Source organism: Oncorhynchus clarkii, chromosome 19 (assembly GCF_045791955.1).
Source record: "Oncorhynchus clarkii lewisi isolate Uvic-CL-2024 chromosome 19, UVic_Ocla_1.0, whole genome shotgun sequence".
In the NCBI taxonomy this organism is placed as follows: Eukaryota; Metazoa; Chordata; class Actinopteri; order Salmoniformes; family Salmonidae; genus Oncorhynchus; species Oncorhynchus clarkii.
The window spans coordinates 51,051,880-51,078,391 of NC_092165.1; the positions used below are offsets into that span (position 1 = coordinate 51,051,880).

At 47.6% G+C, this 26,512-nt stretch overlaps 1 protein-coding gene across 1 annotated transcript in view; it reads right to left on the reverse strand.

The window, feature by feature from the left end:
* Positions 1-317: 317 nt before the first annotated feature.
* LOC139375356 (kinesin-like protein KIF26B) overlaps positions 318-26,512 on the reverse strand; it is a 246,789-nt gene continuing 220,594 nt past the window's right edge. The window contains exons 17-19 of the mRNA XM_071117059.1: positions 14,638-14,837; positions 9,676-9,826; positions 318-876 (exon numbers count right to left, since the gene is read on the reverse strand). Coding sequence (XP_070973160.1) covers positions 728-876; positions 9,676-9,826; positions 14,638-14,837 — 500 coding nt within the window. The 3' untranslated portion in view covers positions 318-727. The remainder of the gene's footprint in view (positions 877-9,675; positions 9,827-14,637; positions 14,838-26,512) is intronic.

Here is a 26,512-nt window from a genome sequence, read left to right on the forward strand (position 1 = left end):
CTTATTCAAAGCAAGCAAAACTTTATTTACAAACTCCAACAACTGCTCTGCAAAAGTGATCTTCCTGTCCGGTGGCAGGTATACTCCTTCTTTAAAACACTCTCTCTCCTCCTCCTTTTCTTCCTCCTCCTCTTCAGGTATACTCCTTCTTTAAAACACTCTCTCTCCTCCTCCTTTTCTTCCTCCTCCTCTTCAGGTATACTCCTTCTTTAAAACACTCTCTCTCCTCCTCCTTTTCTTCCTCCTCCTCTTCAGGTATACTCCTTCTTTAAAACACTCTCTCTCCTCCTCCTTTTCTTCCTCCTCCTCTTCAGGTATACTCCTTCTTTAAAACACTCTCTCTCCTCCTCCTTTTCTTCCTCCTCTTCAGGTATACTCCTTCTTTAAAACACTCTCTCTCCTCCTCCTTTTCTTCCTCCTCCTCTTCAGGTATACTCCTTCTTTAAAACACTCTCTCTCCTCCTCCTTTTCTTCCTCCTCTTCAGATATACTCCTTCTTTAAAACACTCTCTCTCCTCCTCTTCTTCCTCCTCCTCTTCTCCCGCTCCCTTCCGCGCTGCTTTTAAAAAATATTCCTCTTTAGTCTCCGCATGCCTTTGTCTCCATCTGCCTCTGTACCTCCTCAGGGAAATCCCTCCCTCTGCTCCATCCCCCTCTCTTCCTGTTGTGTTGTCTCCACTTCCCATGAGTCCTAGAGGAGGCGTGGTCCGCCTGGTCGTTCTAAGTTCTACCTGCGTCGGCAGGTGACGTCGAAGCAGGTGACCATCATGAGGTGAGCCTTGCAGAAGTTGACCCTGGTCTCCAGTCTGTCTGTCATCACCTCTAGAGCCTCCAGGTACTCAAGAGAGTCCACCTCAAACGTCTGCTGCAGGTCAACTATGGGGAGGGGACAGAGATAGACATTATGTTACAGCCATGCTACAGGGGACAGAGATAGACATTATGTTACAGCCATGCTACAGGGGACAGAGATAGACATTATGTTACAGCCATGCTACAGGGGAGGAGAGATAGACATTATGTTACAGCCATGCTACAGGGGACATAGATAGACATTATGTTACTGCCATGCTACAGGAGACAGAGATAGACATTATGTTACAGCCACGCTACAGGGGAGGAGAGATGGACATTATGTTACAGCCATGCTACATGGGACAGAGATAGACATTATGTTACAGCCATGCTACATGGGACAGAGATAGACATTATGTTACAGCCATGCTACAGGGGAGGAGAGATAGAAATTATGTTACAGCCATGCTACAGGGGACAGAGATAGACATTTTGTTACAGCCATGCTACAGGGGAGGAGAGATAGACACTATGGTACAGCCATGCTTACAGGGGACAGAGATAGACATTATGTTACTGCCATGCTACAGGGGAGGAGAGATGGACATTATGTTACAGCCATGCTACAGGGGACAGAAATAGACATTATGTTACAGCCATGCTACAGGGGACAGAGATAGACATTATGTTACAGCCATGCTACAGGGGACAGAGATAGACATTATGTTACAGCCATGCTACAGGGGAGGAGAGATAGACATTATGTTACAGCCATGCTACAGGGGAGGAGAGATAGACATTATGTTACAGCCATGCTACAGGGGACAGAGATAGACATTATGTTACAGCCATGCTACATGGGACAGAGATAGACATTATGTTACAGCCATGCTACAGGGGAGGGGAGATAGACATTATGTTACAGCCATGCTACAGGGGGGGAGAGATAGACATTATGTTACTGCCATGCTACAGGGGACAGAGATAGACATTATGTTACTGCCATGCTACAGGAGACAGAGATAGACATTATGTTACAGCCACGCTACAGGGGAGGAGAGATGGACATTATGTTACAGCCATGCTACATGGGACAGAGATAGACATTATGTTACAGCCATGCTACAGGGGAGGAGAGATAGAAATTATGTTACAGCCATGCTACAGGGGACAGAGATAGACATTTTGTTACAGCCATGCTACAGGGGACAGAGATAGACATTATGTTACAGCCATGCTACAGGGGACAGAGATAGACATTATGTTACAGCCATGCTACAGGGGAGGAGAGATAGACATTATGTTACAGCCATGCTACAGGGGACAGAGATAGACATTATGTTACTGCCATGCTACAGGAGACAGAGATAGACATTATGTTACAGCCACGCTACAGGGGAGGAGAGATGGACATTATGTTACAGCCATGCTACATGGGACAGAGATAGACATTATGTTACAGCCATGCTACATGGGACAGAGATAGACATTATGTTACAGCCATGCTACAGGGGAGGAGAGATAGAAATTATGTTACAGCCATGCTACAGGGGACAGAGATAGACATTTTGTTACAGCCATGCTACAGGGGAGGAGAGATAGACACTATGGTACAGCCATGCTTACAGGGGACAGAGATAGACATTATGTTACTGCCATGCTACAGGGGAGGAGAGATGGACATTATGTTACAGCCATGCTACAGGGGACAGAAATAGACATTATGTTACAGCCATGCTACAGGGGACAGAGATAGACATTATGTTACAGCCATGCTACAGGGGACAGAGATAGACATTATGTTACAGCCATGCTACAGGGGAGGAGAGATAGACATTATGTTACAGCCATGCTACAGGGGAGGAGAGATAGACATTATGTTACAGCCATGCTACAGGGGACAGAGATAGACATTATGTTACAGCCATGCTACATGGGACAGAGATAGACATTATGTTACAGCCATGCTACAGGGGAGGGGAGATAGACATTATGTTACAGCCATGCTACAGGGGGGGAGAGATAGACATTATGTTACTGCCATGCTACAGGGGACAGAGATAGACATTATGTTACTGCCATGCTACAGGAGACAGAGATAGACATTATGTTACAGCCATGCTACAGGGGACAGAGATAGACATTATGTTACAGCCATGCTACAGGGGAGGAGAGATAGAAATTATGTTACAGCCATGCTACAGGGGACAGAGATAGACATTTTGTTACAGCCATGCTACAGGGGAGGAGAGATAGACATTATGGTACAGCCATGCTTACAGGGGACAGAGATAGACATTATGTTACTGCCATGCTACAGGGGAGGAGAGATGGACATTATGTTACAGCCATGCTACAGGGGACAGAGATAGACATTATGTTACAGCCATGCTACAGGGGACAGAGATAGACATTATGTTACAGCCATGCTACAGGGGACAGAGATAGACATTATGTTACAGCCATGCTACAGGGGAGGATAGATAGACATTATGTTACAGCCATGCTACAGGGGAGGAGAGATAGACATTATGTTACAGCCATGCTACAGGGGACAGAGAGATAGACATTATGTTACAGCCATGCTACAGGGGACAGAGATAGACATTATGTTACAGCCATGCTACAGGGGACAGAGATGGACATTATGTTACAGCCATGCTACATGGGACAGAGATAGACATTATGTTACAGCCATGCTACAGGGGAGGAGAGATAGACATTATGTTACAGCCATGCTACAGGGGAGGAGAGATAGACATTATGTTACAGCCCTGCTACATGGGACAGAGATAGACATTATGTTACAGCCATGCTACAGGGGAGGAGAGATAGACATTATGGTACAGCCATGCTTACAGGGGACAGAGATAGACATTATGTTACTGCCATGCTACAGGGGAGGAGAGATGGACATTATGTTACAGCCATGCTACAGGGGACAGAGATAGACATTATGTTACAGCCATGCTACAGGGGACAGAGATAGACATTATGTTACAGCCATGCTACAGGGGACAGAGATAGACATTATGTTACAGCCATGCTACAGGGGAGGAGAGATAGACATTATGTTACAGCCATGCTACAGGGGACAGAGATAGACATTATGTTACAGCCATGCTACAGGGGACAGAGATAGACATTATGTTACAGCCATGCTACATGGGACAGAGATAGACATTATGTTACAGCCATGCTACAGGGGACAGAGATAGACATTATGTTACAGCCATGCTACAGGGGAGGAGAGATAGACATTATGTTACAGCCATGCAACAGGGGAGGAGAGATAGACATTATGTTACAGCCATGCTACAGGGGACAGAGATAGACATTATGTTACAGCCATGCTACAGGGGACAGAGATAGACATTATGTTATAGCCATGCTACATGGGACAGAGATAGACATTATGTTACAGCCATGCTACAGGGGACAGAGATAGACATTATGTTACAGCCATGCTACAGGGGACAGAGATAGACATTATGTTACAGCCATGCTACAGGGGACAGAGATAGACATTATGTTACAGCCATGCTACAGGGGAGGAGAGATAGACATTATGTTACAGCCATGCAACAGGGGAGGAGAGATAGACATTATGTTACAGCCATGCTACAGGGGACAGAGATAGACATTATGTTACAGCCATGCTACAGGGGACAGAGATAGACATTATGTTACAGCCATGCTACAGGGGATAGAGATAGACATTATGTTACAGCCATGCTACAGGGGAGGAGAGATAGACATTATGTTACAGCCATGCTACAGGGGACAGAGATAGACATCATGTTACAGCCATGCTACAGGGGACAGAGAGAGACATTATGTTACAGCCATGCTACAGGGGACAGAGAGAGACATTATGTTACAGCCATGCTACAGGGGACAGAGATAGACATTATGTTACAGCCATGCTACAGGGGACAGAGATAGACATTATGTTACAGCCATGCTACAGGGGACAGAGAGATAGACATTATGTTACAGCCATGCTACAGGGGACAGAGATAGACATTATGTTACAGCCATGCTACAGGGGAGGAGAGATAGAAATTATGTTACAGCCATGCTACAGGGGATGAGAGATAGACATTATGTTACAGCCATGCTACAGGGGACAGAGATAGACATTATGTTACAGCCATGCTACAGGGGACAGAGATAGACATTATGTTACAGCCATGCTACAGGGGAGGAGAGATAGACATTATGTTACAGCCATGCTACAGGGGAGGAGAGATAGACATTATGTTACAGCCATGCTACAGGGGAGGAGAGATAGACATTATGTTACAGCCATGCTACAGGGGACAGAGATAGACATTATGTTACTGCCATGCTACAGGAGACAGAGATAGACATTATGTTACAGCCACGCTACAGGGGAGGAGAGATGGACATTATGTTACAGCCATGCTACATGGGACAGAGATAGACATTATGTTACAGCCATGCTACAGGGGACAGAGATAGACATTATGTTACAGCCATGCTACAGGGGAGGAGAGATAGACATTATGTTACAGCCATGCTACAGGGGAGGAGAGATAGACATTATGTTACAGCCATGCTACAGGGGACAGAGAGATAGACATTATGTTACAGCCATGCTACAGGGGACAGAGATAGACATTATGTTACAGCCATGCTACAGGGGACAGAGATAGACATTATGTTACAGCCATGCTACATGGGACAGAGATAGACATTATGTTACAGCCATGCTACAGGGGACAGAGATAGACATTATGTTACAGCCATGCTACAGGGGAGGAGAGATAGACATTATGTTACAGCCATGCAACAGGGGAGGAGAGATAGACATTATGTTACAGCCATGCTACAGGGGACAGAGATAGACATTATGTTACAGCCATGCTACAGGGGACAGAGATAGACATTATGTTATAGCCATGCTACATGGGACAGAGATAGACATTATGTTACAGCCATGCTACAGGGGATAGAGATAGACATTATGTTACAGCCATGCTACAGGGGAGGAGAGATAGACATTATGTTACAGCCATGCTACAGGGGACAGAGATAGACATCATGTTACAGCCATGCTACAGGGGACAGAGAGAGACATTATGTTACAGCCATGCTACAGGGGAGGAGAGATAGACATTATGTTACAGCCATGCTACAGGGGAGGAGAGATAGACATTATGTTACAGCCATGCTACAGGGGACAGAGATAGACATTATGTTACTGCCATGCTACAGGAGACAGATATAGACATTATGTTACAGCCACGCTACAGGGGAGGAGAGATGGACATTATGTTACAGCCATGCTACATGGGACAGAGATAGACATTATGTTACAGCCATGCTACATGGGACAGAGATAGACATTATGTTACAGCCATGCTACAGGGGAGGAGAGATAGAAATTATGTTACAGCCATGCTACAGGGGACAGAGATAGACATTTTGTTACAGCCATGCTACAGGGGAGGAGAGATAGACATTATGGTACAGCCATGCTTACAGGGGACAGAGATAGACATTATGTTACTGCCATGCTACAGGGGAGGAGAGATGGACATTATGTTACAGCCATGCTACAGGGGACAGAAATAGACATTATGTTACAGCCATGCGACAGGGGACAGAGATAGACATCATGTTACAGCCATGCTACAGGGGACAGAGAGAGACATTATGTTACAGCCATGCTACAGGGGACAGAGAGAGACATTATGTTACAGCCATGCTACAGGGGACAGAGATAGACATTATGTTACAGCCATGCTACAGGGGACAGAGATAGACATTATGTTACAGCCATGCTACAGGGGACAGAGAGATAGACATTATGTTACAGCCATGCTACAGGGGACAGAGATAGACATTATGTTACAGCCATGCTACAGGGGAGGAGAGATAGAAATTATGTTACAGCCATGCTACAGGGGAGGAGAGATAGACATTATGTTACAGCCATGCTACAGGGGACAGAGATAGACATTATGTTACAGCCATGCTACAGGGGACAGAGATAGACATTATGTTACAGCCATGCTACAGGGGAGGAGAGATAGACATTATGTTACAGCCATGCTACAGGGGAGGAGAGATAGACATTATGTTACAGCCATGCTACAGGGGAGGAGAGATAGACATTATGTTACAGCCATGCTACAGGGGAGGAGAGATAGACATTATGTTACAGCCATGCTACAGGGGACAGAGAGATAGACATTATGTTACAGCTATGCTACAGGGGACAGAGATAGACATTATGTTACAGCCATGCTACAGGGGACAGAGATAGACATTATGTTACAGCCATGCTACATGGGACAGAGATAGACATTATGTTACAGCCATGCTACAGGGGACAGAGATAGACATTATGTTACAGCCATGCTACAGGGGAGGAGAGATAGACATTATGTTACAGCCATGCAACAGGGGAGGAGAGATAGACATTATGTTACAGCCATGCTACAGGGGACAGAGATAGACATTATGTTACAGCCATGCTACAGGGGACAGAGATAGACATTATGTTATAGCCATGCTACATGGGACAGAGATAGACATTATGTTACAGCCATGCTACAGGGGATAGTGATAGACATTATGTTACAGCCATGCTACAGGGGAGGAGAGATAGACATTATGTTACAGCCATGCTACAGGGGACAGAGATAGACATCATGTTACAGCCATGCTACAGGGGACAGAGAGAGACATTATGTTACAGCCATGCTACAGGGGACAGAGAGAGACATTATGTTACAGCCATGCTACAGGGGACAGAGATAGACATTATGTTACAGCCATGCTACAGGGGACAGAGATAGACATTATGTTACAGCCATGCTACAGGGGACAGAGAGATAGACATTATGTTACAGCCATGCTACAGGGGACAGAGATAGACATTATGTTACAGCCATGCTACAGGGGAGGAGAGATAGAAATTATGTTACAGCCATGCTACAGGGGAGGAGAGATAGACATTATGTTACAGCCATGCTACAGGGGACAGAGATAGACATTATGTTACAGCCATGCTACAGGGGACAGAGATAGACATTATGTTACAGCCATGCTACAGGGGAGGAGAGATAGACATTATGTTACAGCCATGCTACAGGGGAGGAGAGATAGACATTATGTTACAGCCATGCTACAGGGGAGGAGAGATAGACATTATGTTACAGCCATGCTACAGGGGACAGAGATAGACATTATGTTACTGCCATGCTACAGGAGACAGAGATAGACATTATGTTACAGCCACGCTACAGGGGAGGAGAGATGGACATTATGTTACAGCCATGCTACATGGGACAGAGATAGACATTATGTTACAGCCATGCTACATGGGACAGAGATAGACATTATGTTACAGCCATGCTACAGGGGAGGAGAGATAGAAATTATGTTACAGCCATGCTACAGGGGACAGAGATAGACATTTTGTTACAGCCATGCTACAGGGGAGGAGAGATAGACATTATGGTACAGCCATGCTTACAGGGGACAGAGATAGACATTATGTTACTGCCATGCTACAGGGGAGGAGAGATGGACATTATGTTACAGCCATGCTACAGGGGACAGAAATAGACATTATGTTACAGCCATGCTACAGGGGACAGCGATAGACATCATGTTACAGCCATGCTACAGGGGACAGAGAGAGACATTATGTTACAGCCATGCTACAGGGGACAGAGATAGACATTATGTTACAGCCATGCTACAGGGGACAGAGATAGACATTATGTTACAGCCATGCTACAGGGGACAGAGAGATAGACATTATGTTACAGCCATGCTACAGGGGACAGAGATAGACATTATGTTACAGCCATGCTACAGGGGAGGAGAGATAGAAATTATGTTACAGCCATGCTACAGGGGAGGAGAGATAGAAATTATGTTACAGCCATGCTACAGGGGAGGAGAGATAGACATTATGTTACAGCCATGCTACAGGGGACAGAGATAGACATTATGTTACAGCCATGCTACAGGGGACAGAGATAGACATTATGTTACAGCCATGCTACAGGGGACAGAGATAGACATCATGTTACAGCCATGCTACAGGGGACAGAGAGAGACATTATGTTACAGCCATGCTACAGGGGACAGAGAGAGACATTATGTTACAGCCATGCTACAGGGGACAGAGAGAGACATTATGTTACAGCCATGCTACAGGGGACAGAGAGAGACATTATGTTACAGCCATGCTACAGGGGACAGAGAGAGACATTATGTTACAGCCATGCTACAGGGGACAGAGATAGACATTATGTTACAGCCATGCTACAGGGGACAGAGAGATAGACATTATGTTACAGCCATGCTACAGGGGACAGAGATAGACATTATGTTACAGCCATGCTACAGGGGAGGAGAGATAGACATTATGTTACAGCCATGCTACAGGGGAGGAGAGATAGACATTATGTTACAGCCATGCTACAGGGGAGGAGAGATAGACATTATGTTACAGCCATGCTACAGGGGACAGAGATAGACATTATGTTACAGCCACGCTACAGGGGAGGAGAGATAGACATTATGTTACAGCCATGCTACAGGGGACAGAGATAGACATTATGTTACAGCCACGCTACAGGGGAGGAGAGATAGACATTATGTTACAGCCATGCTACAGGGGACAGAGATAGACATTATGTTACAGCCATGCTACAGGGGACAGAGATAGACATCATGTTACAGCCATGCTTACAGGGGAGGAGAGACCAGAATGATTACTGTAGGTGTCAAGGCTGTGTCTGAAATGTAAGTATGACACACACACACACACACACACACACACACACACACACACACACACACACACACACAAACACACAAACACACACTTACATTCAGTGGTCCATTTCTCAGGCTCCAGCATCAGATGCTGCTTGGTCTGTTCCAGCTCTTTCTTCAGCCAGTCGTACTTGCCTCGGACCTCAGATATCCGCTGCTGCCTGTTTTCCAAGATCTTCAGCTTAGCACTGACATAAACCACCTCCTGATGGAGACACAGTGAAGAGAGGGGATAAAAAGAAATGAGGGGCAGGAGAGGTGGGAAGAGAGAGAGAGAGGTGTGGGGGGAGAGAGGGGGAGGGAGAGAGGGAGAGGTGTAGGGGGAGAGATGGAGGGAGAGAGATAGGTGGGGGGGAGAGAGAGATAAGTGGGGGGAGAGAGAGATAGGTGGGGGAGAGAGATAGGTGGGGGGAGAGAGAGAGGTGGGGGTGGGGGAGAGAGAGAAAGAGGGAGAGAGAGAGGCAGAGAGAGGTGGGGGGAGAGAGATAGGTGGGGGAGAGAGAGAGAGAGAGAGAGGTGGGGGAGAGAGAGAGAGAGAGGTTTGTGGGGGAGAGAGATAGGTGGGGGGAGATAGAGAGGTGGGAGGGAGAGAGAGAGGTGGGGGGAGATAGAGAGGTGGGGGGGAGAGAGAGAGGTGGGGGAGAGAGAGAGAGAGAGGTTTGTGGGGGAGAGAGAGAGGTGGGGGGAGATAGAGAGGTGGGAGGGAGAGAGAGAGAGGTGGGGGGAGATAGAGAGGTGGGGGGGAGAGAGAGAGGTGGGGGGAAAAAGAGAGGTGGGGGGAGAGAGAGAGAGGGGTGGGGAGAGAGAGAGAGGGGTGGGGAGAGAGAGAGGTGTGGGGAGAGAGAGAGAGGTGGGGGGGAGATAGAGAGAGGTGGGGGGGAGAGAGAGAGAGGTGGGGGGAGAGAGAGAGAGAGGTGTGGGGGAGAGAGAGATGGGGGGAGAGAGAGAGGTGGGGGGAGAGAGAGAGGTGGGGGGAGAGAGAGAGGTGGGGGGTAGAGAGAGAGAGGTGTGCTGTCTCTGTCTCCATCTCTCTCTACATCTCCATCTGTCTCTAGGTCTCCATCTCTCTCCCTCAATCTGTCTCCATCTCTCTCCCTACATCTGTCTCCATCTCTCTCCCTACATCTGTCTCCATCTCTCTACCTACATCTGTCTCCATCTCTCTACCTACATCTGTCTCCATCTCTCTCCCTACATCTGTCTCCATCTCTCTCCCTCCATCTGTCTCCATCTGTCTCCACGTCTCCATCTGTCTCTACGTCTCCATCTGTCTCTACGTCTCCATCTGTCTCTACGTCTCCATCTGTCTCTACGTCTCCATCTGTCTCTACGTCTCCATCTGTCTCTACGTCTCCATCTGTCTCTACGCCTCCATCTGTCTCTACGTCTCCATCTGTCTCTACGTCTCCATCTGTCTCTACGCCTCCATCTGTCTCTACGTCTCCATCTGTCTCTACGTCTCCATCTGTCTCTACGTCTCCATCTCTCTCTACGTCTCCATCTCTCTCTACGTCTCCATCTCTCTCTACGTCTCCATCTCTCTCTACGTCTCCATCTCTCTCTCTGTCTCCGTCTCTCTCTACGTCTCCATCTCTCTCTACGTCTCCATCTCTCTCTGTCTCCATCTGTCTCTGACTCCATCTGTCTGTGTCTCCATCTCTCTCCCTCCGTCTCTCTCCCTCCGTCTCCATTTCCCTCCGTCTCCATCTCTCTACGTCTCCATCTCTCTCTACGTCTCCATCTCTCTACGTCTCCATCTCTCTCTACGTCTCCATCTCTCTCCGTCTCCATCTCTCTCTCCGTCTCCATCTCTCTCTGTCTCCATCTCTCTCTGTCTCCATCTCTGTCTCCGTCTCTCTCTGTCTCCGTCTCTCTCTGTCTCCGTCTCTCTCTGTCTCCGTCTCTCTCTACGTCTCCATCTGTCTCTACGTCTCCATCTGTCTCTACGTCTCCATCTCTCTCTACGTCTCCATCTGTCTCTGTCTCCATCTCTCTCCCTCCATCTCTCTCCCTCCGTCTCTCTCCCTCCGTCTCCATCTCTCTACGTCGCCATCTCTCTACGTCTCCATCTCTCTCCGTCTCCATCTCTCTCCGTCTCCATCTCTCTCCGTCTCCATCTCTCTCCGTCTCCATCTGTCTCCGTCTCCATCTGTCTCCGTCTCCATCTGTCTCCGTCTCCGTCTCTCTACGTCTCCGTCTCTCTCCCTCCGTCTCTCTCCCTCCGTCTCTCTCCCTCCGTCTCTCTCCCTCCGTCTCTCTCCCTCCGTCTCCATTTCTCTACGTCTCCATCTCTCTCCGTCTCCATCTCTCTCCGTCTCCATCTCTCTCCGTCTCCATCTCTCTCCGTCTCCATCTGTCTCCGTCTCCATCTGTCTCCGTCTCCATCTCTCTACGTCTCCATCTGTCTCTACGTCTCCATCTCTCTCTACGTCTCCATCTCTCTCTACGTCTCCATCTCTCTCTACGTCTCCATCTCTCTCTACGTCTCCATCTCTCTCTACGTCTCCATCTCTCTCTACGTCTCCATCTCTCTACGTCTCCATCTCTTTCTACGTCTCCATCTCTCTCTGTCTCCATCTCTCTCTGTCTCCATCTCTCTCTACGTCTCCATCTCTCTCTGTCTCCATCTCTCTCTACGTCTCCATCTCTCTCTACGTCTCCATCTCTCTCTACGTCTCCATCTCTCTACGTCTCCATCTCTCTCTACGTCTCCATCTCTCTACGTCTCCATCTCTCTACGTCTCCATCTCTCTACGTCTCCGTCTGTCTCTCTACGTCTCCGTCTGTCTCTCTACGTCTCCGTCTGTCTCTCTACGTCTCCGTCTGTCTCTCTACGTCTCCGTCTCTCTACGTCTCCGTCTCTCTACGTCTCAGTCTCTCTACGTCTCAGTCTCTCTACGTCTCCGTCTCTCTACGTCTCCGTCTCTCTACGTCTCCGTCTCACTACGTCTCCGTCTCTCTACGTCTCCGTCTCTCTACGTCTCCGTCTCTCTACGTCTCCGTCTCCGTCTCTCTCCGTCTCCGTCTCTCTCCGTCTCCGTCACTCTCTCCGTCTCCGTCACTCTCTCCGTCTCCGTCACTCTCTCCGTCCCCGTCACTCTCTCCGTCTCCGTCTCTCTCTCCGTCTCCGTCTCTCTCTCCGTCTCCGTCTCTCTCTACGTCTCCGTCTCTCTCTACGTCTCCGTCTCTCTACGTCTCAGTCTCTCTCTCAGTCTCTCTCCCCGTCTCAGTCTCTCTCTCAGTCTCTCTCCCCGTCTCAGTCTCTCTCCCCGTCTCAGTCTCTCTCCCCGTCTCAGTCTCTCTCCCCGTCTCAGTCTCTCTCCCCGTCTCAGTCTCTCTCCCCGTCTCAGTCTCTCTCCCCGTCTCAGTCTCTCTCCCCGTCTCAGTCTCTCTCCCCGTCTCAGTCTCTCTCTCCGTCTCAGTCTCTCTCTCCGTCTCAGTCTCTCTCTACGTCTCCGTCTCTCTCTACGTCTCCGTCTCTCTCTACGTCTCTGTCTCTCTCTACGTCTCCGTCTCTCTCTACGTCTCCGTCTCTCTCTGTCTCCGTCTCTCTCTGTCTCCGTCTCTCTCTACGTTTCCGTCTCTCTCTACGTTTCCGTCTCTCTCTGTCTCCGTCTCTCTCTACGTCTCTGTCTCTCTCTACGTCTCCGTCTCTCTCTACGTCTCCGTCTCTCTCTGTCTCCGTCTCTCTCTGTCTCCGTCTCTCTCTACGTTTCCGTCTCTCTCTACGTTTCCGTCTCTCTCTGTCTCCGTCTCTCTCTACGTCTCCGTCTCTCTCTACGTCTCCGTCTCTCTCCACGTCTCCGTCTCTCTCTACGTCTCCATCTCTCTCTACGTCTCCATATCTCTCTACGTCTCCATCTCTCTCTACGTCTCCATCTCTCTCTACGTCTCCATCTCTCTCTGTCAATTCAATTCAATTTCAATTCAAGGGCTTTATTGGCATGGGAAACGTGTTAACATTGCCAAAGCAAGTGAGGTAGATAATATATAAAGTGAATATATAAAGTGAAATAAACAATAAAAATTAACAGTAAACATTACACATACAGAAGTTTCAAAACAATAAAGACATTACAAATGTCATATTATATATACAGTGTTTTAACAATGTACAAATGGTAAAGGACACAAGATAAAATAAATAAGCATAAATATGGGTTGTATTTACAATGGTGTGTGTTCTTCACTGGTTGCCCTTTTCTCGTGGCAACAGGTCACAAATCTTGCTGCCGTGATGGCACACTGTGGAATTTCACCCAGTAGATATGGGAGTTTTTAAAAATTGGATTTGTTTTCGAATTCTTTGTGGGTCTGTGTAATCTGAGGGAAATATGTGTCTAATAAAGTCATACATTTGGGTTCGAGGTTAGGATGCACAGCTCAGGTTCCACCTCATTTTGTGGGCAGTGAGCACATAGCCTGTCTCCTCTTGAGAGCCAGGTCTGCCTTCGGGCGGCCTTTCTCAATAGCAAGGCTATGCTCACTGAGTCTGTACATAGTCAAAGCTTTCCTTAAGTTTGGGTCAGTCACAGTGGTCAGGTATTCTGCCGCTGTGTACTCTCTGTGTAGGGCCAAATAGCATTCTAGTTTGCTCTGCTTTTTTTGTTGCTCTGTCTCCGTCTCTCTCCGTCTCCGTCTCTCTCCGTCTCCGTCTCTCTCCGTCTCCGTCTCTCTGTCTCAGTCTCTCTCCATCTCCCTACGTCTCCGTCTCCGTCTCTACGTCTCCGTCTCTACGTCTCCGTCTCTACGTCTCTGTCTCTACGTCTCCGTCTCCGTCTCTCTCCGTCTCCGTCTCTACGTCTCCGTCTCTACGTCTCTACGTCTCCGTCTCTACGTCTCCGTCTCTACGTCTCCGTCTCCCTACGTCTCCGTCTCTACGTCTCCATCTCTCTCTGTCTCCATCTCTCTCTGTCTCCATCTCTCTCTGTCTCCATCTCTTTCCGACTCCATCTCTCTCCGACTCCATCTCTCTCCGACTCCATCTCTCTCCGACTCCATCTCTCTCTGTCTCACCTTGTTGCCTCTCTCTCTCCTCTGCATGCGCTCCACGTCGTCTATCTCGTAGACCTTTATTTCGAAGGGTTCTGTGGTTCCCCTGGGGGCGGGGCGTAGCGGCCCGTCTACCCAGCGTGCACCTGGGCTGATGGCAGGCTTCCTGACCGGAGAGGACGAGTCCGGGGTCAGGCTGGGAATCAGACGACGACGCTGGGTACCTGGACACACACACACACACAGACATACAGTTAACTGGGATACTAGGAGAATAATATTACTTTTCGGTATAGTTGTTGCTAAGTAGAATGTATCAATTTTAATTGAAATGCTCAACATAGAAAAACATGAAGAAGCATTCATCAGAACTTGTAGAATTGAGTAGATTTTGTCTCTTATCACCAACAAGACACATCTCTACATTGTGACTGTGACAGAACACATATCTACATCTGTGACTGGGTCAGAACTACCAGCATACTGATAGCATACTGGCAACTACACTAATCCAGTACTCATGAGTTACAGAGGGAGAGCAGAAGAGAGGAGAGAACAAAATGAATGGTTCTGAGTGAATATGGGGAGAGCAGAGGAGAGGAGAGAACAAAATTAATGGTTCTGAGTGAAGATGGGGAGAGCAGAAGAGAGGAGAGAACAAAATGAATGGTTCTGAGTGAAGATGGAGAGAGTCGGGGAGGAGAGAACAAAATAAATGGTTCTGAGTGAAGATGGGGAGAGCAGAGGACAGGAGAGAACAAAATGAATGGTTCTGAGTGAAGATGTGGAGAGCAGAAGAGAGGAGAGAGAACAGTAGAGAAGAAAATAGACTGGGAGAAAACGCAGCAGAACTGAACACAAGATAAGAGAGAAGAGTAGACAAGAGGAGAAAATAGAAAGAGAGTGGAGAGAGAGTGGAGTAGACAAGAGGAGAAAAGAGAGAGGGGAGAGAGAGTGGAGTAGACAAGAGGCGATAAGAGAAAGAGGGGGAGAGAGAGTGGAGTAGACAAGAGGAGAAAAGAGAAAGAGGGGGAGAGAGAGTGGAGTAGACAAGAGGAGGAAAGAGAAAGAGGGGGAGAGAGAGTGGAGTAGACAAGAGGAGAAAAGAGAAAGAGGGGGGGAGAGAGTGGAGTAGACAAGAGGCGAAAAGAGAAAGAGGGGGAGAGAGAGTGGAGTAGACAAGAGGAGAAAAGAGAAAGAGGGGGGGAGAGTGTGGAGTAGACAAGAGGAGGAAAGAGAAAGAGGGGGAGAGAGAGTGGAGTAGACAAGAGAAGAAAAGAGAAAGAGGGGGAGAGAGAGTGGAGTAGACAAGAGGAGAAAAGAGAGAGGGGAGAGAGAGTGGAGTAGACAAGAGGAGAAAAGAGAAAGAGAGGGGAGAGAGAGTGGAGTAGACAAGAGGAGAAAAGAGAAAGAGAGGGGAGAGAGAGTGGAGTAGACAAGAGGAGAAAAGAGAAAGAGGGGAGAGAGAGTGGAGTAGACAAGAGGAGAAAAGAGAAAGAGGGGGAGAGAAAGTGGAGTAGACAAGAGGAGAAAAGAGAAAGAGGGAGAGAGAGTGGAGTAGACAAGAGGAAAAAAGAGAAAGAGGAGGAGAGAGAGTGGAGTAGACAAGAGGAGAAAAGAGAGAGGGGAGAGAGAGTGGAGTAGACAAGAGGAGAAAAGAGAAAGAGAGGGGAGAGAGAGTGGAGTAGACAAGAGGAGAAAAGAGAAAGAGGGAGAGAGAGAGTGGAGTAGACAAGAGGAGAAAAGAGAAAGAGGGAGAGAGAGTGGAGTAGACAAGAGGAGAAAAGAGAAAGAGGGAGAGAGAGTGGAGTAGACAAGAGGAGAAAAGAGAAAGAGGGGGAGAGAGAGTGGAGTAGACAAGAGGAGAAAAGAGAAAGAGAGGGAGAGAGAGTGGAGTAGACAAGAGGAGAAAAGAGAAAGAGAGGGGAGAGAGAGTGGAGTAGACAAGAGGAGAAAGGAGAAAGAGAGGGAGACAGAGTGGAGTAGACAAGAGGAATAAAGAGAAAGAGGGGAGAGAGAGAGTGGAGTAGACAAAGGAGAAAAGAGAAAGAGAGGGGAGAGAGAGTGGAGTAGACAAGAGGAGAAAAGAGAAAGAGAGAGGGGAGAGAGAGTGGAGTAGACAAGAGGAGAAAAGAGAAAGAGAGTGGAGTAGACAAGAGGAGGAAAGAGAAAGAGGGGGAGAGAGAGTGGAGTAGACAAGAGGAGAAAAGAGAAAGAGGGGGGGAGAGTGTGGAGTAGACAAGAGGAGGAAAGAGAAAGAGGGGGAGAGAGAGTGGAGTAGACAAGAGAAGAAAAGAGAAAGAGGGGGAGAGAGAGTGGAGTAGACAAGAGGAGAAAAGAGAGAGGGGAGAGAGAGTGGAGTAGACAAGAGGAGAAAAGAGAAAGAGAGGGGAGAGAGAGTGGAGTAGACAAGAGGAGAAAAGAGAAAGAGAGGGGAGAGAGAGTGGAGTAGACAAGAGGAGAAAAGAGAAAGAGGGGAGAGAGAGTGGAGTAGACAAGAGGAGAAAAGAGAAAGAGGGGGAGAGAAAGTGGAGTAGACAAGAGGAGAAAAGAGAAAGAGGGAGAGAGAGTGGAGTAGACAAGAGGAAAAAAGAGAAAGAGGAGGAGAGAGAGTGGAGTAGACAAGAGGAGAAAAGAGAGAGGGGAGAGAGAGTGGAGTAGACAAGAGGAGAAAAGAGAAAGAGAGGGGAGAGAGAGTGGAGTAGACAAGAGGAGAAAAGAGAAAGAGGGAGAGAGAGAGTGGAGTAGACAAGAGGAGAAAAGAGAAAGAGGGAGAGAGAGTGGAGTAGACAAGAGGAGAAAAGAGAAAGAGGGAGAGAGAGTGGAGTAGACAAGAGGAGAAAAGAGAAAGAGGGGGAGAGAGAGTGGAGTAGACAAGAGGAGAAAAGAGAAAGAGAGGGAGAGAGAGTGGAGTAGACAAGAGGAGAAAAGAGAAAGAGAGGGGAGAGAGAGTGGAGTAGACAAGAGGAGAAAGGAGAAAGAGAGGGAGACAGAGTGGAGTAGACAAGAGGAATAAAGAGAAAGAGGGGAGAGAGAGAGTGGAGTAGACAAAGGAGAAAAGAGAAAGAGAGGGGAGAGAGAGTGGAGTAGACAAGAGGAGAAAAGAGAAAGAGAGAGGGGAGAGAGAGTGGAGTAGACAAGAGGAGAAAAGAGAAAGAGAGTGGAGTAGACAAGAGGAGGAAAGAGAAAGAGGGGGAGAGAGAGTGGAGTAGACAAGAGGAGAAAAGAGAAAGAGAGAGAGAGTGGAGTAGACAAGAGGAGAAAAGAGAAAGAGAGAGGGGAGAGAGAGTGGAGTAGACAAGAGGAGAAAAGAGAAAGAGGGGGAGAGAGAGTGGAGTAGACAAGAGGAGAAAAGAGAGAGGGGGGGAGAGAGAGTGGAGTAGACAAGAGGAGAAAAGAGAGAGGGGAGAGAGAGTGGAGTAGACAAGAGGAGAAAAGAGAAAGAGAGGGGAGAGAGAGTGGAGTAGACAAGAGGAGAAAAGAGAGAGGGGAGAGAGAGTGGAGTAGACAAGAGGAGAAAAGAGAAAGAGAGGGGAGAGAGAGGAGTAGACAAGAGGAGAAAAGAGAAAGAGAGGGGAGAGAGAGGAGTAGACAAGAGGAGAAAAGAGAAAGAGAAGGGAGAGAGAGTGGAGTAGACAAGAGGAGAAAAGAGAAAGAGGGGAGAGAGAGTGGAGTAGACGAGGAGAAAAGAGAGAGGGGAGAGAGTGGAGTAGACAAGAGGAATAAAGAGAAAGAGGGGAGAGAGAGAGAGTGGAGTAGACAAAGGAGAAAAGAGAAAGAGAGGGGAGAGAGAGTGGAGTAGACAAGAGGAGAAAAGAGAAAGAGAGAGGGGAGAGAGAGTGGAGTAGACAAGAGGAGAAAAGAGAAAGAGAGTGGAGTAGACAAGAGGAGGAAAGAGAAAGAGGGGGAGAGAGAGTGGAGTAGACAAGAGGAGAAAAGAGAAAGAGAGAGAGAGAGTGGAGTAGACAAGAGGAGAAAAGAGAAAGAGAGAGGGGAGAGAGAGTGGAGTAGACAAAGGAGAAAAGAGAAAGAGGGGAGAGAGAGAGGAGTAGACAAGAGGAGAAAAGAGAAAGAGAGAGGGGAGAGAGAGTGGAGTAGACAAGAGGAGAAAAGAGAAAGAGAGTGGAGTAGACAAGAGGAGGAAAGAGAAAGAGGGGGAGAGAGAGTGGAGTAGACAAGAGGAGAAAAGAGAAAGAGAGAGAGAGTGGAGTAGACAAGAGGAGAAAAGAGAAAGAGAGAGGGGAGAGAGAGTGGAGTAGACAAGAGGAGAAAAGAGAAAGAGGGGGAGAGAGAGTGGAGTAGACAAGAGGAGAAAAGAGAGAGGGGAGAGAGAGTGGAGTAGACAAGAAGAGAAAAGAGAAAGAGAGGGGAGAGAGAGTGGAGTAGACAAGAGGAGAAAAGAGAAAGAGAGAGAGAGTGGAGTAGACAAGAGGAGAAAAGAGAGAGGGGAGAGAGAGTGGAGTAGACAAGAGGAGAAAAGAGAAAGAGAGGGGAGAGAGAGGAGTAGACAAGAGGAGAAAAGAGAAAGAGAGGGGAGAGAGAGGAGTAGACAAGAGGAGAAAAGAGAAAGAGAAGGGAGAGAGAGTGGAGTAGACAAGAGGAGAAAAGAGAAAAAGGGGAGAGAGAGTGGAGTAGACAAGAGGAGAAAAGAGAGAGGGGAGAGAGTGGAGTAGACAAGAGGAATAAAGAGAAAGAGGGGAGAGAGAGAGTGGAGTAGACAAAGGAGAAAAGAGAAAGAGAGGGGAGAGAGAGTGGAGTAGACAAGAGGAGAAAAGAGAAAGAGAGAGGGGAGAGAGAGTGGAGTAGACAAGAGGAGAAAAGAGAAAGAGAGTGGAGTAGACAAGAGGAGGAAAGAGAAAGAGGGGGAGAGAGAGTGGAGTAGACAAGAGGAGAAAAGAGAAAGAGAGAGGGGAGAGAGAGTGGAGTAGACAAGAGGAGAAAAGAGAAAGAGGGGGAGAGAGAGTGGAGTAGACAAGAGGAGAAAAGAGAGAGGGGAGAGAGAGTGGAGTAGACAAGAGGAGAAAAGAGAAAGAGAGGGGAGAGAGAGTGGAGTAGACAAGAGGAGAAAAGAGAAAGAGAGAGAGAGTGGAGTAGACAAGAGGAGAAAAAAAAGAGAGGGAGAGAGAGTGGAGTAGACAAGAGGAGAAAAGAGAAAGAGAGGGGAGAGAGAGGAGTAGACAAGAGGAGAAAAGAGAAAGAGAAGGGAGAGAGAGTGGAGTAGACAAGAGGAGAAAAGAGAAAGAGGGGAGAGAGAGTGGAGTAGACAAGAGGAGAAAAGAGAGAGGGGAGAGAGTGGAGTAGACAAGAGGAATAAAGAGAAAGAGGGGAGAGAGAGAGAGTGGAGTAGACAAAGGAGAAAAGAGAAAGAGAGGGGAGAGAGAGTGGAGTAGACAAGAGGAGAAAAGAGAAAGAGAGAGGGGAGAGAGAGTGGAGTAGACAAGAGGAGAAAAGAGAAAGAGAGTGGAGTAGACAAGAGGAGGAAAGAGAAAGAGGGGGAGAGAGAGTGGAGTAGACAAGAGGAGAAAAGAGAAAGAGAGAGAGAGAGTGGAGTAGACAAGAGGAGAAAAGAGAAAGAGAGAGGGGAGAGAGAGTGGAGTAGACAAAGGAGAAAAGAGAAAGAGAGGGGAGAGAGAGTGGAGTAGACAAGAGGAGAAAAGAGAAAGAGAGAGGGGAGAGAGAGTGGAGTAGACAAGAGGAGAAAAGAGAAAGAGAGTGGAGTAGACAAGAGGAGGAAAGAGAAAGAGGGGGAGAGAGAGTGGAGTAGACAAGAGGAGAAAAGAGAAAGAGAGAGAGAGTGGAGTAGACAAGAGGAGAAAAGAGAAAGAGAGAGGGGAGAGAGAGTGGAGTAGACAAGAGGAGAAAAGAGAAAGAGGGGGAGAGAGAGTGGAGTAGACAAGAGGAGAAAAGAGAGAGGGGGGAGAGAGAGTGGAGTAGACAAGAGGAGAAAAGAGAGAGGGGAGAGAGAGTGGAGTAGACAAGAGGAGAAAAGAGAAAGAGAGGGGAGAGAGAGTGGAGTAGACAAGAGGAGAAAAGAGAGAGGGGAGAGAGAGTGGAGTAGACAAGAGGAGAAAAGAGAAAGAGAGGGGAGAGAGAGGAGTAGACAAGAGGAGAAAAGAGAAAGAGAGGGGAGAGAGAGGAGTAGACAAGAGGAGAAAAGAGAAAGAGAAGGGAGAGAGAGTGGAGTAGACAAGAGGAGAAAAGAGAAAGAGGGGAGAGAGAGTGGAGTAGACGAGGAGAAAAGAGAGAGGGGAGAGAGTGGAGTAGACAAGAGGAATAAAGAGAAAGAGGGGAGAGAGAGAGAGTGGAGTAGACAAAGGAGAAAAGAGAAAGAGAGGGGAGAGAGAGTGGAGTAGACAAGAGGAGAAAAGAGAAAGAGAGAGGGGAGAGAGAGTGGAGTAGACAAGAGGAGAAAAGAGAAAGAGAGTGGAGTAGACAAGAGGAGGAAAGAGAAAGAGGGGGAGAGAGAGTGGAGTAGACAAGAGGAGAAAAGAGAAAGAGAGAGAGAGAGTGGAGTAGACAAGAGGAGAAAAGAGAAAGAGAGAGGGGAGAGAGAGTGGAGTAGACAAAGGAGAAAAGAGAAAGAGAGGGGAGAGAGAGAGGAGTAGACAAGAGGAGAAAAGAGAAAGAGAGAGGGGAGAGAGAGTGGAGTAGACAAGAGGAGAAAAGAGAAAGAGAGTGGAGTAGACAAGAGGAGGAAAGAGAAAGAGGGGGAGAGAGAGTGGAGTAGACAAGAGGAGAAAAGAGAAAGAGAGAGAGAGTGGAGTAGACAAGAGGAGAAAAGAGAAAGAGAGAGGGGAGAGAGAGTGGAGTAGACAAGAGGAGAAAAGAGAAAGAGGGGGAGAGAGAGTGGAGTAGACAAGAGGAGAAAAGAGAGAGGGGAGAGAGAGTGGAGTAGACAAGAAGAGAAAAGAGAAAGAGAGGGGAGAGAGAGTGGAGTAGACAAGAGGAGAAAAGAGAAAGAGAGAGAGAGTGGAGTAGACAAGAGGAGAAAAGAGAGAGGGGAGAGAGAGTGGAGTAGACAAGAGGAGAAAAGAGAAAGAGAGGGGAGAGAGAGGAGTAGACAAGAGGAGAAAAGAGAAAGAGAGGGGAGAGAGAGGAGTAGACAAGAGGAGAAAAGAGAAAGAGAAGGGAGAGAGAGTGGAGTAGACAAGAGGAGAAAAGAGAAAAAGGGGAGAGAGAGTGGAGTAGACAAGAGGAGAAAAGAGAGAGGGGAGAGAGTGGAGTAGACAAGAGGAATAAAGAGAAAGAGGGGAGAGAGAGAGTGGAGTAGACAAAGGAGAAAAGAGAAAGAGAGGGGAGAGAGAGTGGAGTAGACAAGAGGAGAAAAGAGAAAGAGAGAGGGGAGAGAGAGTGGAGTAGACAAGAGGAGAAAAGAGAAAGAGAGTGGAGTAGACAAGAGGAGGAAAGAGAAAGAGGGGGAGAGAGAGTGGAGTAGACAAGAGGAGAAAAGAGAAAGAGAGAGGGGAGAGAGAGTGGAGTAGACAAGAGGAGAAAAGAGAAAGAGGGGGAGAGAGAGTGGAGTAGACAAGAGGAGAAAAGAGAGAGGGGAGAGAGAGTGGAGTAGACAAGAGGAGAAAAGAGAAAGAGAGGGGAGAGAGAGTGGAGTAGACAAGAGGAGAAAAGAGAAAGAGAGAGAGAGTGGAGTAGACAAGAGGAGAAAAGAGAGAGGGGAGAGAGAGTGGAGTAGACAAGAGGAGAAAAGAGAAAGAGAGGGGAGAGAGAGGAGTAGACAAGAGGAGAAAAGAGAAAGAGAGGGGAGAGAGAGGAGTAGACAAGAGGAGAAAAGAGAAAGAGAAGGGAGAGAGAGTGGAGTAGACAAGAGGAGAAAAGAGAAAGAGGGGAGAGAGAGTGGAGTAGACAAGAGGAGAAAAGAGAGAGGGGAGAGAGTGGAGTAGACAAGAGGAATAAAGAGAAAGAGGGGAGAGAGAGAGAGTGGAGTAGACAAAGGAGAAAAGAGAAAGAGAGGGGAGAGAGAGTGGAGTAGACAAGAGGAGAAAAGAGAAAGAGAGAGGGGAGAGAGAGTGGAGTAGACAAGAGGAGAAAAGAGAAAGAGAGTGGAGTAGACAAGAGGAGGAAAGAGAAAGAGGGGGAGAGAGAGTGGAGTAGACAAGAGGAGAAAAGAGAAAGAGAGAGAGAGAGTGGAGTAGACAAGAGGAGAAAAGAGAAAGAGAGAGGGGAGAGAGAGTGGAGTAGACAAAGGAGAAAAGAGAAAGAGAGGGGAGAGAGAGTGGAGTAGACAAGAGGAGAAAAGAGAAAGAGAGAGGGGAGAGAGAGTGGAGTAGACAAGAGGAGAAAAGAGAAAGAGAGTGGAGTAGACAAGAGGAGGAAAGAGAAAGAGGGGGAGAGAGAGTGGAGTAGACAAGAGGAGAAAAGAGAAAGAGAGAGAGAGTGGAGTAGACAAGAGGAGAAAAGAGAAAGAGAGAGGGGAGAGAGAGTGGAGTAGACAAGAGGAGAAAAGAGAAAATGGGGGAGAGAGAGTGGAGTAGACAAGAGGAGAAAAGAGAGGGGAGAGAGAGTGGAGTAGACAAGAAGAGAAAAGAGAAAGAGAGGGGAGAGAGAGTGGAGTAGACAAGAGGAGAAAAGAGAAAGAGAGAGAGAGTGGAGTAGACAAGAGGAGAAAAGAGAGAGGGGAGAGAGAGTGGAGTAGACAAGAGGAGAAAAGAGAAAGAGAGGGGAGAGAGAGGAGTAGACAAGAGGAGAAAAGAGAAAGAGAGGGGAGAGAGAGGAGTAGACAAGAGGAGAAAAGAGAAAGAGAAGGGAGAGAGAGTGGAGTAGACAAGAGGAGAAAAGAGAAAAAGGGGAGAGAGAGTGGAGTAGACAAGAGGAGAAAAGAGAGAGGGGAGAGAGTGGAGTAGACAAGAGGAATAAAGAGAAAGAGGGGAGAGAGAGAGTGGAGTAGACAAAGGAGAAAAGAGAAAGAGAGGGGAGAGAGAGTGGAGTAGACAAGAGGAGAAAAGAGAAAGAGAGAGGGGAGAGAGAGTGGAGTAGACAAGAGGAGAAAAGAGAAAGAGAGTGGAGTAGACAAGAGGAGGAAAGAGAAAGAGGGGGAGAGAGAGTGGAGTAGACAAGAGGAGAAAAGAGAAAGAGAGAGAGAGAGTGGAGTAGACAAGAGGAGAAAAGAGAAAGAGGGGGAGAGAGAGTGGAGTAGACAAGAGGAGAAAAGAGAAAGAGAGGGGAGAGACAGTGGAGTAGACAAGAGGAATAAAGAGAAAGAGGGGAGAGAGAGGAGTAGACAAGAGGAGAAAAGAGAGAGAGGAGAGAGTGGAGTAGACAAGAGGAGAAAAGAGAAAGAGGGAGAGAGAGTGGAGTAGACAAGAGGAGAAAAGAGAAAGAGGGAGAGAGAGTGGAGTAGACAAGAGGAGAAAGGAGAAAGAGAGGGAGACAGAGTGGAGTAGACAAGAGGAATAAAGAGAAAGAGGGGAGAGAGAGAGTGGAGTAGACAAAGGAGAAAAGAGAAAGAGAGGGGAGAGAGAGTGGAGTAGACAAGAGGAGAAAAGAGAAAGAGAGAGGGGAGAGAGAGTGGAGTAGACAAGAGGAGAAAAGAGAAAGAGAGTGGAGTAGACAAGAGGAGGAAAGAGAAAGAGGGGGAGAGAGAGTGGAGTAGACAAGAGGAGAAAAGAGAAAGAGAGAGAGAGTGGAGTAGACAAGAGGAGAAAAGAGAAAGAGAGAGGGGAGAGAGAGTGGAGTAGACAAGAGGAGAAAAGAGAAAGAGGGGGAGAGAGAATGGAGTAGACAAGAGGAGAAAAGAGAGAGGGGAGAGAGAGTGGAGTAGACAAGAGGAGAAAAGAGAAAGAGAGGGGAGAGAGAGTGGAGTAGACAAGAGGAGAAAAGAGAAAGAGAGAGAGAGTGGAGTAGACAAGAGGAGAAAAGAGAGAGGGGAGAGAGAGTGGAGTAGACAAGAGGAGAAAAGAGAAAGAGAGGGGAGAGAGAGGAGTAGACAAGAGGAGAAAAGAGAAAGAGAGGGGAGAGAGAGGAGTAGACAAGAGGAGAAAAGAGAAAGAGAAGGGAGAGAGAGTGGAGTAGACAAGAGGAGAAAAGAGAAAGAGGGGAGAGAGAGTGGAGTAGACAAGAGGAGAAAAGAGAGAGGGGAGAGAGTGGAGTAGACAAGAGGAATACAGAGAAAGAGGGGAGAGAGAGAGTGGAGTAGACAAAGGAGAAAAGAGAAAGAGAGGGGAGAGAGAGTGGAGTAGACAAGAGGAGAAAAGAGAAAGAGAGAGGGGAGAGAGAGTGGAGTAGACAAGAGGAGAAAAGAGAAAGAGAGTGGAGTAGACAAGAGGAGGAAAGAGAAAGAGGGGGAGAGAGAGTGGAGTAGACAAGAGGAGAAAAGAGAAAGAGAGAGAGAGAGTGGAGTAGACAAGAGGAGAAAAGAGAAAGAGAGAGAGAGTGGAGTAGACAAGAGGAGAAAAGAGAGAGGGGAGAGAGAGTGGAGTAGACAAGAGGAGAAAAGAGAAAGAGAGGGGAGAGAGAGGAGTAGACAAGAGGAGAAAAGAGAAAGAGAGGGGAGAGAGAGGAGTAGACAAGAGGAGAAAAGAGAAAGAGAAGGGAGAGAGAGTGGAGTAGACAAGAGGAGAAAAGAGAAAAAGGGGAGAGAGAGTGGAGTAGACAAGAGGAGAAAAGAGAGAGGGGAGAGAGTGGAGTAGACAAGAGGAATAAAGAGAAAGAGGGGAGAGAGAGAGTGGAGTAGACAAAGGAGAAAAGAGAAAGAGAGGGGAGAGAGAGTGGAGTAGACAAGAGGAGAAAAGAGAAAGAGAGAGGGGAGAGAGAGTGGAGTAGACAAGAGGAGAAAAGAGAAAGAGAGTGGAGTAGACAAGAGGAGGAAAGAGAAAGAGGGGGAGAGAGAGTGGAGTAGACAAGAGGAGAAAAGAGAAAGAGAGGGGAGAGAGAGTGGAGTAGACAAGAGGAGAAAAGAGAAAGAGGGAGAGAGAGAGTGGAGTAGACAAGAGGAGAAAAGAGAAAGAGGGAGAGAGAGTGGAGTAGACAAGAGGAGAAAAGAGAAAGAGGGAGAGAGAGTGGAGTAGACAAGAGGAGAAAAGAGAAAGAGAGTGGAGTAGACAAGAGGAGGAAAGAGAAAGAGGGGGAGAGAGAGTGGAGTAGACAAGAGGAGAAAAGAGAAAGAGAGAGAGAGTGGAGTAGACAAAGAGAAAGAGAGAGAGAGTGGAGTAGACAAGAGGAGAAAAGAGAAAGAGGGGGAGAGAGAGTGGAGTAGACAAGAGGAGAAAAGAGAGAGGGGAGAGAGAGTGGAGTAGACAAGAAGAGAAAAGAGAAAGAGAGGGGAGAGAGAGTGGAGTAGACAAGAGGAGAAAAGAGAAAGAGAGAGAGAGTGGAGTAGACAAGAGGAGAAAAGAGAGAGGGGAGAGAGAGTGGAGTAGACAAGAGGAGAAAAGAGAAAGAAAGGGGAGAGAGAGGAGTAGACAAGAGGAGAAAAGAGAAAGAGAGGGGAGAGAGAGGAGTAGACAAGAGTAGAAAAGAGAAAGAGAAGGGAGAGAGAGTGGAGTAGACAAGAGGAGAAAAGAGAAAAAGGGGAGAGAGAGTGGAGTAGACAAGAGGAGAAAAGAGAGAGGGGAGAGAGTGGAGTAGACAAGAGGAATAAAGAGAAAGAGGGGAGAGAGAGAGTGGAGTAGACAAAGGAGAAAAGAGAAAGAGAGGGGAGAGAGAGTGGAGTAGACAAGAGGAGAAAAGAGAAAGAGAGAGGGGAGAGAGAGTGGAGTAGACAAGAGGAGAAAAGAGAAAGAGAGTGGAGTAGACAAGAGGAGGAAAGAGAAAGAGGGGGAGAGAGAGTGGAGTAGACAAGAGGAGAAAAGAGAAAGAGAGAGAGAGAGTGGAGTAGACAAGAGGAGAAAAGAGAAAGAGGGGGAGAGAGAGTGGAGTAGACAAGAGGAGAAAAGAGAAAGAGAGGGGA